The 16,815-nt window shown below is 42.3% G+C and overlaps 2 protein-coding genes across 3 annotated transcripts in view; one reads left to right on the forward strand and one right to left on the reverse strand.

Annotated features, from left to right (window-relative positions):
• The first annotated feature begins 3,724 nt into the window (after positions 1-3,724).
• Positions 3,725-12,656, forward strand: LOC111263578 (uncharacterized). 2 transcript variants are annotated; one of them, XM_022838760.2, is made up of 6 exons: positions 3,725-6,495; positions 7,066-7,183; positions 8,209-8,300; positions 8,591-8,731; positions 9,131-9,271; positions 12,413-12,656. In XM_022838760.2, exons 1-6 carry the CDS (start codon positions 5,107-5,109, stop codon positions 12,569-12,571), a joined length of 2,040 nt encoding a protein of 679 aa, XP_022694495.1. In that variant the 5' UTR covers positions 3,725-5,106; the 3' UTR covers positions 12,572-12,656. The 2 variants fall into 2 exon arrangements, with proteins under 2 accessions (XP_022694495.1, XP_022694494.1); XM_022838759.2 differs by having other exon boundaries at positions 3,729-6,525.
• A 961-nt stretch (positions 12,657-13,617) lies between these two features.
• The window catches only part of LOC111263579 (uncharacterized), a 6,367-nt gene continuing 3,169 nt past the window's right edge, over positions 13,618-16,815 (reverse strand). Inside the window, exons 3-5 of the mRNA XM_022838761.2 lie at positions 14,755-14,936; positions 14,348-14,579; positions 13,618-14,192 (exon numbers count right to left, since the gene is read on the reverse strand). Coding sequence (XP_022694496.1) covers positions 14,049-14,192; positions 14,348-14,579; positions 14,755-14,936 — 558 coding nt within the window. The 3' untranslated portion in view covers positions 13,618-14,048. The remainder of the gene's footprint in view (positions 14,193-14,347; positions 14,580-14,754; positions 14,937-16,815) is intronic.

Below are 16,815 nucleotides of genomic sequence, written 5' to 3' on the forward strand. Positions count from 1 at the left end.
GATCATTGGCCGCTGCAACAGACTAGACTATTGCTACAAACTGAGATTAGTCTCATGACAGGAATAATGGTGATAGCATATGTACGAGTTTTTATCAGGTGATGTTCAAAGTATCCTTTAGCTTTTAATAGTCATTGTGCCACTTTGCCTAAACTGTTCAAAATAGTGTTGCTTCGGTGAGGTGCCTTAGAAAGAATTGGAAAGAGTTAGACGTCCGTCAGACAAAAGAGCCTTCTCCAATTTGAATATAGGGTTGTTCTGAATTTTACTCCTACATAAAAATCTATGCAAGCTTAACCTTCGGGATTATGACGATATAGCACCGTCAGCCAGTGGCTTTAGGTTCCTTACCTTGGAATCCTGCGTTCAGTGAAGGGCGCCTACTATTCCAGTTGCGCATCGCTTCTTTACATTTAGCCCCTGCAGTCTTTTTGCAACAAAAATTCAGGAATACACTCATTTACCTGTTTATAACATTACCCAGTTATTACTATTTCGGATCGTTTTCTGTTCATGCTTTTGTCGAAGACTAGCAGATATCTTTGATATCCTGGATATCCCGAACTGTGCCATTCCTGTACAAAACTACAACTTTATCCATATGGTATATCTGAATTCATTTTTGAAGTCAATCATCGGCGCATCGACTAAACGCACGTGCACTTGTGTGAGTCGCTAGCCGATGTCAAATAGGCTGACATCAAAAACCGGTGAACAGACATCATCAGCGGCAATTTTCATGTAAAATACTATATTCTTTAAATTACTTGATATTAATTACCTGCCTCCGTCATAAAATGTCGATTTTAAGGCATTGCGTTAATGTCGATCCTAAGAACATCACTAGCTGTTACAGGAGATTCGTTCCAAGATATTTGGATGCGGCAAGCTACTGGTATTATTAGGGTTACAATCATTTAAGCGCCACCTATCAACTCGCTGGTCAAATTATGGTTTCTTAGTGTTTAGTGCAATAAGTGGCTTTTTGCCCCGTTGCTCTTTTTTAGTTGCCCTGCGTCTTGCGGCACAGTTCACGAGACGTTTCGATACCTCTGTCTGATTCTTTTCAAAGCTAACATCGATTCGTAGCTTTATACAGATTCTTTTGGATGTAAATTGGTAGAAGTTATAGATAGACATGTTTCATATACGAGAACTAAATGACATGAGATATGTCTTAAGAACATTGCCATCGATCGTGTATGACCTTCGGCGTAGATCCGTTCAGAAATGATCCGATCTCGTCTTTTAATGGTAGCGTATTATGTTACGTAATGGGTGGGATAGAAGTTGTGACAAGTTGTAATACTAAGAATCCTATAGCTGACTTTTGCCTCAAATGATAGTTTATATAATATAAAATAATAAATAATAGAATATATATACGTATATAAATCTAATAAGTTGAAAAAGAAATAAAGTAATCCAAAGTAAAGAACCGCCGGCTATGACAAATCGAAACCCATACAGTAATATTATGCAACCCATGCTTTCATGTAGGATTCACATGGGGAAATAGCGACTGTGTATCTAATAAATGTTATATTCTGATGCGGACATCGGTGCATCTCGCATCGTAGATGCAAGACCAATGAAAATCTCAGGAAATTAGGCGGAAATCCAAGTAATGAAATTTCTTACGAGCATCTACCCTCAACGATTTTGTTTTTTTTTTTTACTTTCATATTCTCAGGTACTGTTTATGATTTGCGCTAGACTTGCATCAGATAATCAGTTCATGAAGGGGGAATCAGCTGAAGTCAAGCTCGGCCTGGATAGTGCTGTCCCAGCTAGTTTAGCTACCTACAAAAGATCAATACGCGATGCATATTAGTCCTTTTGCATTCCTAGCCCATTACTATCGACGGCGAGAAAAAGTTCTCACTTCTTCTCAAACGGGTTACGATACAAGCATTTCTGACTCCGCTGAATCCGATAGCCGTCTATAATATAATTGAAGCTGCTGAGAGTGTGGAAAGAACATAGTGCAAAAATATTATCACAAATCTGCCTAAAGATCGTTAGAATTACTATGCAGCTACACAGGTAAGCATTTATCTGAGAGAGATGAGACGGTACCTAATAAACGCCGCCGAGTAACGCGTTAGATGACTCAACTGCCACCTGGTTACGTTCGGTTTGCCTCTATGATGACACAAATCGGACGGCCTTTGCAAAGAGGCAAACATGCATGTATCGTAGGCCATTTTAGAAGAGCACTTCTCGATCTATTGTGCTTACTAGATGTGTCAATGGACTCCCAACGGGTATGTGTCACCAATGGTGGAATGACTCACGCATTCTCCAATCAAACAACATTATTCTTAATTAAATGGAAAAACGGACCAGAAGTAAACTTTATCAGGACCATTTTAGACGTCGTCGCAAAGGCCTTACTAAGGACTGCTGCTGGAAAAGACTCAATTATGAAACTGTAGTTGTTTTTTTTTCTCTAAATTAGAGCGAAAAAACTATTGTTTCACAATTAGGCCAATTCCAGTATTACTGCTCAGTAAAATCTTTGCGACCCATTCTTTGAAATGGCCCTGATAGAAAACGTTGTTATAGCCTTCGATACATAGGCACTTGAAAAGCTACTTTTTAAAGTGCTTTAATTTAGAAATATATTTAATTTATTTGATGGCCACTTTGTTAATGAATATCAAAGTTTAGGAAGATGACAAGCGAAAGTTCGTGCTATAAAGCATGACGCGAAGACGAGGCACAAAAAAATAGGGTGAGACAGACCCGAATTAGGTCCATCACCTAACGGTGTCGTAAATAGAAAACCTGAAACGAATCAAGACCGCGTATATGGCGATCGCCTACCTCATTATTCGTCCCTCTCAGCTGTAATAGTTTGTTCAAGTACAAACTGGGCTATCCATCTCGTCCGTCCCCAATTAAAAACGCTGCTTTCTTTTTAATCCCTCTTAGCGCTAAGCTACGACAGTCAGTTTCATCAGTTTCTGTTGCACTGGCAAGCAAAATAGTACTAACAATAACACGGAAGTGAACATCAATGACAAATGCGGCCAGACAGGCGTCTCAGTAGCGAGTCGCTTGCAGCGTGAACCTTCCGTGGCTGTTGCTTGCAGAAACACCTCCACCGCTAGGTGTTTGCTGGCGTTCACCCGAAAATTTCAATAGACATAATAGTAATGCTAAGCGAAATCGGCAAAACTATTGCCGGAAAAGACCGTTTATAAGGCTCGCAGTAAAGCTTAATCCTGCTGTGTTGTGTAAGTGCTGCTGTTGCTGCCGCTACGACCATTTGTTACCACTACGAGGATATTTGCTCTGCGAGCGGTGAGTTGAATTGAATTAACGATCAATGGCCAACAATAGTAGCAACGAGTACGAGCTGTATAAACTTTCCTATCTACTTGTTTTTGCCAGTTTATCTGTGTCTGGCCAGTTACTCGCTAGTACGCTTTGAGCGTTAAGGAGTTCTGCAACCGCGCTTGCAAATCGCGCTGGCCCAGTCTGTGTCAGCCTAGCGCATATAGTTTAGCCTAGAATGGCACTATTCGTAAGGTAGGCGGCGTATGCGTCAAGTTGGGAAAGGATTCATTCGGCCTCGTTTGCTAGATCCATTCCTTTGTTAGTCTGTGGCTCTGGACGTTTAACAGCCTCGCTCAAGATAGAGGGCGAGCATTGGCAAGCCGGTCACTGACTGAGTGACTGACTAACTTAGAGACACACCCGTTAGCCGGATTGTTCATTCCCGGTAGTAATGTTTAAACTGTTGTTATCGTTCTCATTAGGAACAAAGCAGAATTCTCGCGCTGTCGATACCTCTACCCTCAAGCGAGCGAGCGAGCAAGCAACCGTTCGCACTGTGCTTGCGTATCGTGGTCATCGTCAACGAAAGAAGAGTAGTTCAACGCGCAGCACTTTACGAGGGTGTGTATAACCGTAACGTGTCTACTGCGACGTCTTGTGTAGACGCGAGCGTATTTATGAGCCCCGTCTGCTGCTTCCAGCAGCGCTCCCTCCTCTATTAATTCCACCAGCCGCTCACGCCTTCTCCCGCTCCTTTAAACGTTCGCTTAACAACGGTGATTTCTGTCGCGTTAGACATTTTCAATGACTGCATACTCGTGCGCACCGTGAACGAGCGTGTCTACTCGTGTACGCAGTGCCGCTAGCGTTCGTCGTCAACAGTTCTTGCTGGCAGAGTATATACTTTAGCTTATGAGATCACAATTAACGAAGCGACTGGCCAGCGTCGATCGCCGTAGCGGGCGTTGGCAACAGCTTCACCACGAATTCGGATAATGTCAAATCGCTGGACCACTAAGCAACAAACGACTAACTGACGGACTGGCTGTGTATATACCTTTTCTTCTACCGCCCCCTTTTCTCCTATACGACGAACAGCCGAAGCCACTCGTTACGATTCGGCCAGCCATCGTATTTAGCTGCAATCACTGTTGCCGATAGCGTGGTAGTCACGCGCCGATTGCTACGTAGGACGCTGTTTTGAACAGCGCCGAGGGGAAAGTGCGGTTAACTGTATACCAAAAGCTTGGGCAAAGCTACCTCGATAACGATCACTTCCATTAACTTGTTGACATTGGCAACGCCTTGTCTTGTTTTTTGTTAAGATATAATTTCGTGCTATTATCTCCATTTCGCTATGGACGATTGAATCTGTTTCGTTCATATCAGGGCGCTTCATCGCATACGCTTGTTCTTCATAAATTGACTACTGTGCCCGTTCTACCGTTAAGGAAAACAGCCATCGAGGACTGCACTTCATCAGACGTGCCTACCAGTTTCTATTTCAAGTGGCCGTGCTTGAGAGCTCACAGCTTTGATGCCAGTAGTTTTGCCAGAATTACTGCTTTACTCGAGTACCCAGTGAAGTTTTTCGCCAGTAATAGGTCCTTACTGTTTCTTAAAAGGCATTCTTACCGTCGCGTAATCATACAAGTTAAGCTCTTAAGTGGCAGTTGCGGGCGACTACAGACGGCTTAGAGAGGCGAAGGAATAGAAGAGGAAAAACAATAACGTGTTCCATTGTAAGCAGGCAGTGATTCACAAAGTCGGCATCGTGTAAAAGCGCGAAGACCTGGCGCAAGGCGTAGCCGAAAGTACGTGATGGGTATCTTTAACTTACAAGAGTGGAAATCGCTATGGAATTTGAACAAGCCACCAAAACCGACTTACTATTCAGTTCATGCTAATCTCAGTCAGAAAAATTTGCCAACGGTCCCGCGGTATGGCATACAAAGTACCAACAGTTACCCAGGCGACGGCGCACATGTTACTGATTACCCAAATAACCGAATTGTTCAACAGTGGGAGTTTCGAAAACGTGAAGGCTCGGTTCCATTGAGCTTAAGTCGTGGACGAAGAGATGCCGATTGGCGTGTTGCGGCCGTTGGAAGCCAATTTAGACCCAGTTCCAGACAAAGCGATCAACAAGCGAAACAGCTTCAGGACCAGACTGAGGTTGGGTACCAAATAAATGGCATGGTGGAGCCTAAGCGAACCACGAAACCGTTATCTAATCAAGGTGAACAGTACAAAAATGGAAAAGAGATTAGGCCTGCCAGGTTAGATGCCGTCTCGCATGACGCACTGGACTTAAATGAAGTAGATCTCGCAAGGCATGCAATAGTCCAAAAGAACCCAGTGCGGGCAACTGAAACATCTCGGTATAAGTCTCACTCACAGAAAGACCTCACAGATTTACACAGCGGAACCGACTTCACCTTCAACAAACAGGCGTACGTCGACAACCGGCCCTTGGGGAAGGAGCCATTTAAAAGTTGGGAACGTAACAAGAATGATTACCCAAATCCTGGTCGGACGAAATCAAGCGAAACAAATAGTAGCCGATACGTGAGGCCAGAAAAACAAATCCCCGCGGAGCTACAACAAAAACTTGAACATGAACAGCCTAAGATGTCGACGTTTAATCAGGCCCTTTGTAAGTTCAAGCAATTAGCGGATAGTGCAGAAAATCAGCAAAAGCTTCATAGGACCCATCAAGAGAGTGAAACTAGAACTGGCTCTGTTCGTCCGTACAATGGTCCGCTTCGAGACAAAGCCACTTCCGAACAGAATGTGACACAGCGCGCTAAGGTAAACGAACTTTACAAGTCGGCGGCTGCATTTCCAATCGGAGAGACGGATAATCAACAGACTTATGGAGAGCATTGCGATTATCAAACATCTGTCAATCAACTGAAAGCGGGAAGTGGCAGAATTGCTATTCAGAAACGTGATAGTCTGTATAAACAGGCGAACAGTTCGGGCCTTCCTGAATGTGACACAGATAGTCAAGCGTCGTCACTTCAACGTCTTCGCGCTCGACAAGCTCGAGTTATTGGAACATCGCGCACGGGCTCAAACGGAAGTAACCTCGCTTTGCTTGATTTGTATCGCACTTCCAAACCTGAAGCGCCTAGGGGCGCGCTGCCAATTGACGATCTGGAAGACTCACAGGATGATGTGCCGGTTACCTCAACACCGCGCCAGTCGGTCCGTAAAGCTTTGCATCATTTCACCAGGGTATGCGTTAGCAAAAGATTAAACATAATATTAAATAATATCAGGCGAGAAGTCAACTCGCATTATGATTTTCTAGTGCCCCTATTTTAATCGGCCCAGCTTTATATTAAAACACAGGACCTGAGAACACAAAATGACCCTTAGATCCCAAATTGACTAAGCCAAACAGATGGTAGGTTGTTAATTTCATATTAATTAAATTGTTACAGGGTCAAGAAGATAGCTAGCTGAGTTCAACCGCAACGAGCGGGGCTACGTGAGACATACTCTACCTAAATAAATAAGTTATAGCTCGTACCGAAGTCGATGTGAAGTTCAGCAGATATTTTATACCCATAAAGTTTTCATTTAGGTTTTATATTTTAGCTGTTCTACAACACGTACAAATGTTATTTACATATGATCGCGTAAGGCGTCGTTTCACAGGCGCAGAGTAATCTAGACATTATTTTAATTGTTGTTTTCGGCACCTGTGCGTTATAAACGTATCTATATGAAATTTCTTAATAGTTAAAAAAGTTATTTTATTATTAACTTCAGTCCCGGGAGAACTTTCTACTGAACCGCCGTGAACGCGACGAGAAGAAAGACTGGCAGCAAGAAAATGTTTTGATTCGGCGACTTGACGAGAAAGGTTTTGGATTCGTCATTCTTGGCGGTACGCATTCATCAAAATCTAAATAGACATATTCCTAACACCCATCCCCTAGATATTCTTCTCAAACAGACAATAGATGGGCGTAGTAGGCGTCTCAACGTTACCCGCCGCAGCATTGCCTATTCTGTTGTCGGTTTAGAAAGAACGGTATTTCTTTCATCTACGTCAGAGACTCGGGCCAGACGAGAGCACTTGTAGCAGGTCGTATACACAAGCGTAGAACGTGACCGACAACCTCCTTAAAACGTCGTTTACCGAAGATCAATAGAGCTTTACATGCTAGGCATTTGATGGACAAACGCGGAAGGTTCATAGATAGGATTTTCCACACAACACCGTTATGGCGTCTACCAAGCACACTTTGTAAATAGCACAAATATCGTTGTACTGATCAGATAATTTAGTACCAACGCTGTTGATACACTCTAGAGGAGCTTTACCTATAACAATAGATAAATTTCTGCTGACCAGTTTAGCTGTACGTATGAGGACCCAACGACATTGCGTTTTGATGTGAAACCGAGATTGACGTGTTGGCTTAGTTGTGCTGGCAACGTACCGAAGATATAACAAAGAATTTGAACAGCGTAATCATATGTGTTATTCAAAGAAGCTCTTACCCGCGACAACGTGGACGATAAACAGATCATTTCACAGTACTGAACAGTCTATATATATATATATATATAAATATACGAGAACATATTTCAGCTGTGTTAGTCAGAAGCAGAAGAATTTCTAGCGGCAAATTTAATATTTTCGTTTTTGTTGATGTTTTTAAATCGTAAGTGACACAGGTTGCGTGCTCAATGGCCTCTTGTAAACAACGTTTATTATGCTTGTCTGAAAAACCAACAGCTTTGATTAATTGAAAATCAATAAGCGGTCATTTTGTATAATTGCTTGGCTTCTTCCTTTAGACAGATATGTTGAAATGCTCTGAAAATTTATATTGTATTGTAGCTTGTTGTAAGCCGTGCGAGGCATAAGTTGTTTAGTTGTAGTGCGCGCTTATTGGAATTCAGGTCGTGACCAAGAAATTCGTGCGAACGATCAAGGCGTCTACATCGCGGATGTTACTCCTGGAAGTCCTGCGGCTGTTGATGGTAGATTAAGGGTAGGTGTACGCAAAAAAAACGCGTTAAATTAAGCCTCATATGTGTGTGTGTATATAGTCTTATTGTTTGTCCGAACAATAAAGAACTGGCTGGCGTAGGATCACGAACCGTTGACACTTTCCTTGTTAGCTAGCTTACTGCATTTGTGTGCATTTGCAAGTGTTCTTTCGTTCATCCCATGATAGTTGCCCACCTGCCTTGCCGATTGGCCGCTATGGTGCCTCTCAAAGTGACAGGTGGGTAAGTCTTCAGCAATTCATCGTGCTATTGTGATTGTTTTCCTCTGCAGGTGGGCGATCTAATTATTTCAGCCAATGGAATAGGTTTCAAAAGTATCTCTCACGAAGACGCCAAGCGCGTTATACTTTCAGCACGCGATTCTCTGGCTATTACCGTGCGCCGCTATATAGGAAAAGTTCACATCGTACAGGTTCGTAAGGAGAGATTTCACGTTGGTTCGCCGTAAATGTCCAGATGGAATTTTTCAAAGTTGCAAAAACCTGAATAGCTGAGCTGTAAATTATTAGTTTTTTTTTTCATTTCTAATGAAGACCTCTTTTATTTATGTATGATTATAAAGTATTGAACGGGAATTTATGATAATGACGGCCAATCATTTCTGCTTCATTTTATTTTTCATTAATACAAAAATTAATTTACCACTGTAGTTTGCTTTCATTGTTAGTCGATATTGGGATCTAATTAGCTATATAAGACATAAACGCAAACTGACCCATACGTTTCCAACCTTTCCAGCTGTCCATATTCGTTTAATCCTCCGTAATGGTCGCGTTATATTCATTTTATACATATTGTTCATATCTCGCAGGTGAAGCTAATCAGGAATGGCAATCGTTTAGGTTTCGCGGTGACAGGTGGCTCCAACAATCAAGTTCGAAATGGAGATACGAGCATCTATATTAAAAAAGTGTTCGAAAATACGGTGGCATCGCGGTGCGGAACTATCGAGGTAAAAGAAACGCTTCGGAAAGACCAAACTGGAAAAAGCATCAGGCTGACACAACTGACCGCTTCACAACTGCTCGCTCTGCCTTTATATAGCAATAGACACGTATTCATTGATACAATTAAGCTACGGCATTTGACCTACTATGCCCCGGCTCAGCTTCGCCGGCGGGATATCGTCGTCCGAAATCTGGTATTCTTAAGCTCCCACTCAATCCAGCTTCACGCAGATTCTTCACGATTTCCTGTACATGTGCCAGACAGGATTACACTGTTTTCACGAGGCTGCGAACTGGCACGCGTCTCACACGTATGTACGTACGTACGTACTATAGCCTACATTCCTCTGTCTTAAACATACTGTGGCATCCGGCGGTCTTCTGTGCACTTGGATTACTCTGATGATGTGACTAGTGGTGCACACCAGTTGGGAGCCCGTGAAGTCAGCGCCTGCGTCTGTGTCGAGCCGGACGGTAGTTTACTGGGCCGCATCGGCCAATAAATGTCAGATATGAGCTCACTCCCGCCGCTATCAGAAAATTGGGCAGAACCGTTGAACAGCCGTTCAATCAGACAGACGTCTTAGCAATACTTTGGCTATATCGCCAGCTATTTCACACCCGTTCGTCGTCGGCTATTAAATATAATCTCACTAAGTGTGATTTTGATATATTAAGATAATACTTTCATTGAAGTTCTAGAGAACCTGAAACATTTTAATGGCGCAATATCAGAGTTGTACGACGGATGACTTATCATCCAGGTCCACTCAACTTTTGCCGGATAATAAAAGATCTAGTCTGATGCTCTTATGGTGCAAGAGGATAGTCTTAATGGTCACTAGTCCCACATTTCTATGGCTGAGAGCTTGTTAGTTAGTTAACAAAACATGTCCGAAGAGTCATTTTACCAAACGATGGCAGCGTACGCATGCATGATTTTCCAACCCCACGAAACCCATTACATCACTTTTCCTGATGTCAATCTGGATTTCGGCACGGATACTGCGTAACACTTCCCAGCTGCATATTATCGCATGTGATCCGTTATATAAATCGTTGCGCTCCTGTAGATTTTCGCAGATAGAAACACGGTCGAATACATTCGTTTACATCAATTCGTGCTGCACCCAAACATCGTGCTTTCTGTTCGATGCTAGATGCTTAGCTTCTCTGGCAATACCATGACCACTCACGTATCGGTCTTCAATAATTTCGCTATAATTTCAACCTTTTCCGGTCGCTCACTGCGATTAGCAACTTCCACGTTGAAATATCCGGTTAGGATCCATTTTTTGGACCGTTTCTTCCACGGCTACACGGTTAGTATGGTTAATGACCATCCAACAGCATTTTTCTATTGACCTGGGTAGCGTTTGTGTCTTGCAAGTCTGACTAGAGGCATTCTTGTAATATTAGCATATCTATTACTACCAAATCTAAGCTTTCCATAGCTAACCTATTAAATTAATAAATAGAATAGTCGAAACATTTTCAACAACCCAGTATATAGTGGCTAAGTAGGCGCTTGCACGGCCCTTTAGCCCCTAGCCCCCTTTAGCGCCCTAGCCGCAGTTGTCGAAAGGTCCCAGCGCTTTATCGCGTTCATTCATCGTATTAGTAGATATCCTCCCCTTTCTGGAGTTTTGGTGGTATCGATCAGAGAACTTCGTACGGTACATGGTTACCTGCTCCTAGCTCGGCACAACTCCGGTCACGCCTTCCGTCAATAACAGATCGTCATATCGAAGCCCTTCCGTTTTTTACTATATCACTGGCGGCGACGACGTGGATTACGACATAACGCCGCTACCAGTAAAAATGGCTTTCTGGGGGCCTGCCTCCTTCGGCCACTTTAGCTACCGGTAGCTGATGTGTTTCCAGCGCCGACCGATCTCCAGAATGCGTGGCTCGGTGGCCTTTACAGATCCGGTCAGACACTGGCTTCGTCGCAGCAATTATGTTCTCAGTGACTACGTTGTTAGTTGAAGACATACATGTCGGTTATCGACTACGGTTTTTATATTATATCCCGGTCGCGTCTAACCTCTTGCAGCTGTCGATTCTTTTCATTGTTAATAAAGAACTTATGAAAGCCAGTCCAATAATACCACGAAACTTAGTACACCACGGCAGCAGACACTAGTATATACGGTGGCACTAATTTTGATGTTCTCAGGCTTTCCGAGACTATTTGAACTTGAACAAAAACGAACGAAATTTCGTATTTCGTATAAATATTTTCGCACGTATTCGAGAGCGGATTGTTGATGTCCATGTTAAAAAAGCATTATCCGCTGTAACCACAGCTTTAATTCGGGACAAAAACCGCTACTAATCAATACAACGTCAAGCGCGTGTCAAGCGATTTTTGTAGGTATGAAATCAAAGTCTGTAAAATACCCGACATGGAAAAAAATTCCAGCGTATTCGAATTTTCGGGTCGTTAGCAAGCCAAAAAATCCTCTTTTAAAGAGGATTTAAAGTATTTAAAGAATTTAAAGGATTTAAAAAAGTAAAACAGTCCATGTGTTCATCAGCAATTATTGGATGTTTTGGTGCATTAGGAATGGGTTTTCGAGCTATTATGCCTCCTCGGGTTTTTAAGAAGCTGCGTGAAAGCCGGCAATAAGGTAGACCGTCGATTTCGACCAAAAAAATGAAGATTTAATCCTGGTGAGAAATTGTTTAGCGCAGCATATTTCCACGCTCAAATTCTTAAAACGTCGTACTTTTATTAATGAGCTTATTTTGTTTTAGGAAGAAGTGGCATTCAGGTGTGAAGTGTTATTACCATATAAACGCATACCGGTTACGAAAAACAGCCCGCCAAACATTTTTACTCAGTTTAATGAAGCCTCGTGTACCGCAATAGCAACAGCAACAACTTTTTTCTCTTAGCTTCTCTTAGTTTCTCGTAGCAAGCACCAATTACGTACAGCTATTTCTGTCGTGTTTACACAACATATAATAACTTGAAGTTTACCTTAACTTCAAGCCAACAAACGACGTATATGTATATATTTATATTACGTATTTAACAATATTGGGAACTTGGATTTGTTGGAGTACGTCTGATAATTCGATTAAGTGTTTATATTATGTGAGTTAAACACTGACTTTTTTTTCTGCTGTTTCCTACTTAGGTCGGTGACCAACTCCACTCTGTAAATGGAACAGATTTAATAAATGTTCCCCACGCTGTTGCTACAGAAGCACTTCGCAACGCGACTGACCCAGTGACATTAGTCATCGGAAAAACGGGCCGCATTAATCCGCTTATATTTGCCGATCAGCGTCTCTGAAGAAACACTAATTATCATCATCATATTCCGATATGCCCCTACCATTGAAATAAATAGAACAGCTAAACCTTCGATTACTCGATAATTTAGGCGCAATGCTTATTCTTACCTTGGAAATCTGCAATTTAAGACAGAAAGATCCCATATAATTTTATTCTGAGATCTTCGAAAAAACGAATTGCCACCTTAACTTATAATAACTCCTATGCGATATATTGGAATGACGCTGCGTAGGGCTATTGATTTGAGGCCAGCACTATGATAGGCAACGGTCCAATGACGTTAATTAAAGCTTTGTAGTTGAAGCTTAATTACCCTAAATATGTTTTAGCGTTCAGAGAGGTCGAACGAACTGCGCAATCCCCGCAGCTTGTAAGCTCTAGTGATGCCCCCTATACTAGTAAAGGGTGTAGTCTAAGTATACCTGCGGGAAGATTTGTCCACCGGTCCAATATTAAAGCTTTGCTCGCCAGTCCAATGACGTTAATTAAAGCTTTGCTCGCCAGTCCAATGACGTTAATTAATGCTTTGTTCACCGGTCTAATGACGTTAATTAATGCTTTGTTCACCGGTCCAATGACGCTAAATAAAGCTTTGTTTTGGAGGTAAAGCTTAACTACCCTAAATATGTTTTTTCTAGAGCGCTCAGAGCAGTCGAACGAACTGCGCAATCCCCGCAGCTTGTAACCTCTAATGATGCCCCCTATACTAGTAAAGGGTGTATTCTAAGTATATCTGCGGGAAGATTTGTCCACGAAATTAACAACAAAACCCTTTTGTACCCAGTTTGTAAACCCCATAAATCGGAAAAAACCTAGAGAGACTTATATATGTATAAAAATGTCTAACGTCTTGTAAAAACTTTCCCAACTTATGATATCATATGTATATGCCATGGTCCCTATAATATACATTGATTTGGTCACTCGTCTGATCAAATGGCAAAAAAAGAAAGAAATACAGCTCTACTTCGTCCGACCGATATCTGCATACTAAGGGTCTATTTTCTGTATTGCTATCTTTTTGCTTTAAATAAACGTCCAATCTTTACGCTGGGTGGGCGCTAAGGCCGAATCCATTTTAGTTAGATCTATCAAGAAACATAAGAGACTCCAACGGCATCGCCAACCCCCGACATCGGGGTTTCTAGCGGGGGATAACGATGGAGGTCGAAAATGATTGTGGGGAGGTTGCGTGTAGCAATCGAACGATTGAAGAAGGGAAATCGTCACATGGGGGTAGAACTGGACAGCAAAGGAACGTGAGTTACATAAAAAATACTTGAAGATCGGCAGCGCACTAGTCAAATCAAAAGTAACCAGGTAAAGCTGAACAGCTTTTCCAGGACTTTTCGTCAAGATCCCTTTAAGACAGGATTCCTGTGGTAACGTCATGGTGTCGCTGACATCTGCCGATCCAATTTCGAGCCAATCGACAACTCTATCCATCCAAGTACCACGGACGGCATCGACCAAACTTATGGTCTATACAGTTTGCACACTTCGGTTACGTTAGTGTATTGATCAATCGAAAACTTGTTTCCGACCCGAGCTGGGGTGTTCCATCCATTGTGGAATATGAGGTCCAGCGCACCGTATTTAGGTGACTCAACAAAGCGCACCTGTGGCAAAGCAAATAATAACACGCACGCGTGACGCACAAATTAGTTTTGTTCGAGCTCCTTATTCTTTAATCAACATGCTTTTCCTCGCTGTTTTATAGAATAATCTTAGCCTAATTTTGATATCGGAAAAATTATCGGAGAGTACTACGGACCTGTTCCTTTGTCCAGAATGGCGTGCAAGACCCCCAGTTCTGATCTTCGCAAACTTCTACTGAAAAAGTTTGTCCTTGGAAGTCAATTTGTATCTTCACTGTGAACCCTACTACAGGAACCTCCTTTATGGCGGTATGACTTCTATGTGGGGGAGCAAACAACTGCGGTGTGCATGACTGTTTGCCGATCGGTATTGTTTTCTTACTTATCTCTCGGAGGTTCTTCCGGAACCTGAAATGATCCGTATTTCAGGTTTTTTTTTGGTCTTTTTCAACTTTTTTGGTCTCGAAAGTTGCTAGCTTTCCTTCGAGCCAGATTCATATTCAAACATTATATATGTATGTATATATATATATATATATATATATGTATATATTATATAAAATATATATAATAAGGAACGAACTCTTGGAAATTCGCGTAGCAACTGTCGGAGAAGAACGTCTGCGCGTTTCCTTCTTGACACCCGTCATATGTGAAAAACAATGTCCAGTTGCCTTCGATGAAAGAGAATACAGAGGCAACAAACGTATGCTCCTTTGTACCTGCGGCGATTGTTGAAGTCGGCATAAGTAGATGTAGATCCAGCTGAAATAAAGATTGGAACATGCCAAGCCATAACGGGATTGTTATGATTGAATCAAAACCTATTGCCTAACAGTGCCCTTATGAATAGGAACAACTACATACACCTGCGCCAACTTCCCACGCTTTCATTAAAAAATTAGTTTCGATCCCTCCACAGTTCTGAAACACCGTAGTTGTCACGGCTATGAGGCATCTGAAACCCACGTCTAACCATAAAAGAGCCACGGCTATACACATACCTCAACGACTGCGACAATTCGGAAGCGAAGTTCCCTGATGGTGCAGTGTTTGCTTATTAAACTTTTACTAGAGTGTCTAGGTTCGAGATCTGGCGAAGACTCACTTTGCCTCGTGCTGGAAGTGCCCCAGCGTTCGAAGCAATTCTTTAAAGAATTGCTTCAAAGGCAGCACCGGACGTAAAAATCCCAAAATTTTAGACCAGAAGCGTCAGCAGGCTCGATAATGCAACAGACTGCGATAGACGAACACATGGCATTAACTGCAACCTATGGTGAAACGATGAGGAAGCTACAGCTTCAACTAGCTAGCCATATAACAAGCGAGAAAGTTCATTCACGCTAGCATAACGGCATATCGTCAAGGACAAAAAGCCAACTAAAATATTGGATGCCCGAACTACAACTTCCGATACAAAAGAAAAAAAAAAAAGATCACGAACTGTGCGCACATGCTTTCCGAGGAGTCCAATAAGGGGAAATCAGCAGCCATTTCTGAAAAAGGACATTTTTGAAAAAAAATCGAAAAAAAGTTGAGACATACGTCCTTAAATGACTGAAACAGACGAAATGATTTCCACTTTACCATAAAAGCGCCACGGCTACGCCACACATCAACGACTGTGACGATTCCGAAACGAAGTTTGCTGATTGGACGAAGGGCGATGACGTTCGAAAGCTAAGGATATCAACATCTGTTGTCAAATCAATTCCATTTAATTTTGTTAGAAATGAAAAACTACCGGCGGTGGATAATTTCCAACAAAGCAATCGCACGTCAAAGGAAGAATAGGTAAATAGATAATGTACCTCATGTCTCATTCTGAGCAAATATTTGACATAAGTCCTAGCCACTTATTCTGCGCCTTCGTAGGACGTCACATGGATATGTCGCATGCGACACAGCACGCGGCCTGTAACTACCATTGCCATGGACTTTTTTTAAAGTCCTCGAAGGTATCGAGCAAGGTACTCGTGGTGTCCTTGGACACCACGAGTACCTTGCTCGGCTGGACAAACCAAAAAAAACCTGCGATTGGTTACAGAGGCTTTGGCTCGTTAGAAACATGCCCACCAATGCGAAAACTACTTCATTTTTCGATCTCGGAGCTAAATTGAATAAACATGCAAAATAAATAATATCAAATGGAAACACTTCAAAAGATTCCGCAATACGCTGCCGAAGATTGAGCTATTTTTTCTTGACAAATCCCAGCCACAACACTGGCAACTAGCTATGGGTTTAAAGACAAAGCTACCATCCACTGAATATATGCTAAAGAAAATTTCTATAAAATGGTACGCCAAAATGTCATTCTAGAAAAATGCGTTTAGAACTTCCCGACGCCACTTATGGGATAAGGTATGGATAACAGAACACTTCTCAACGAATATATAAGAAACACGATATAAGAAACACTTCCCATTGACAAGACCGAGCAACAGCAACGCTCGCGCAACGGATTACAATTTGACAAGACCGTGCAACAGCAACAGCAACGCTCGCGCAACGGATTACAATTTGACAAGACCGAGCAACAGCAACAGCAACAACAACGCTCGCGCAACGGATTACAATTTGACAAGACCGAGCAACAGCAACAGCAACGCTCGCGCAACGGATTACAATTTGACAAGACCGT

Source organism: Varroa jacobsoni, unplaced genomic scaffold (assembly GCF_002532875.2).
Source record: "Varroa jacobsoni isolate VJ856 unplaced genomic scaffold, vjacob_1.0 scaffold_774, whole genome shotgun sequence".
NCBI lineage: Eukaryota > Metazoa > Arthropoda > Arachnida > Mesostigmata > Varroidae > Varroa > Varroa jacobsoni.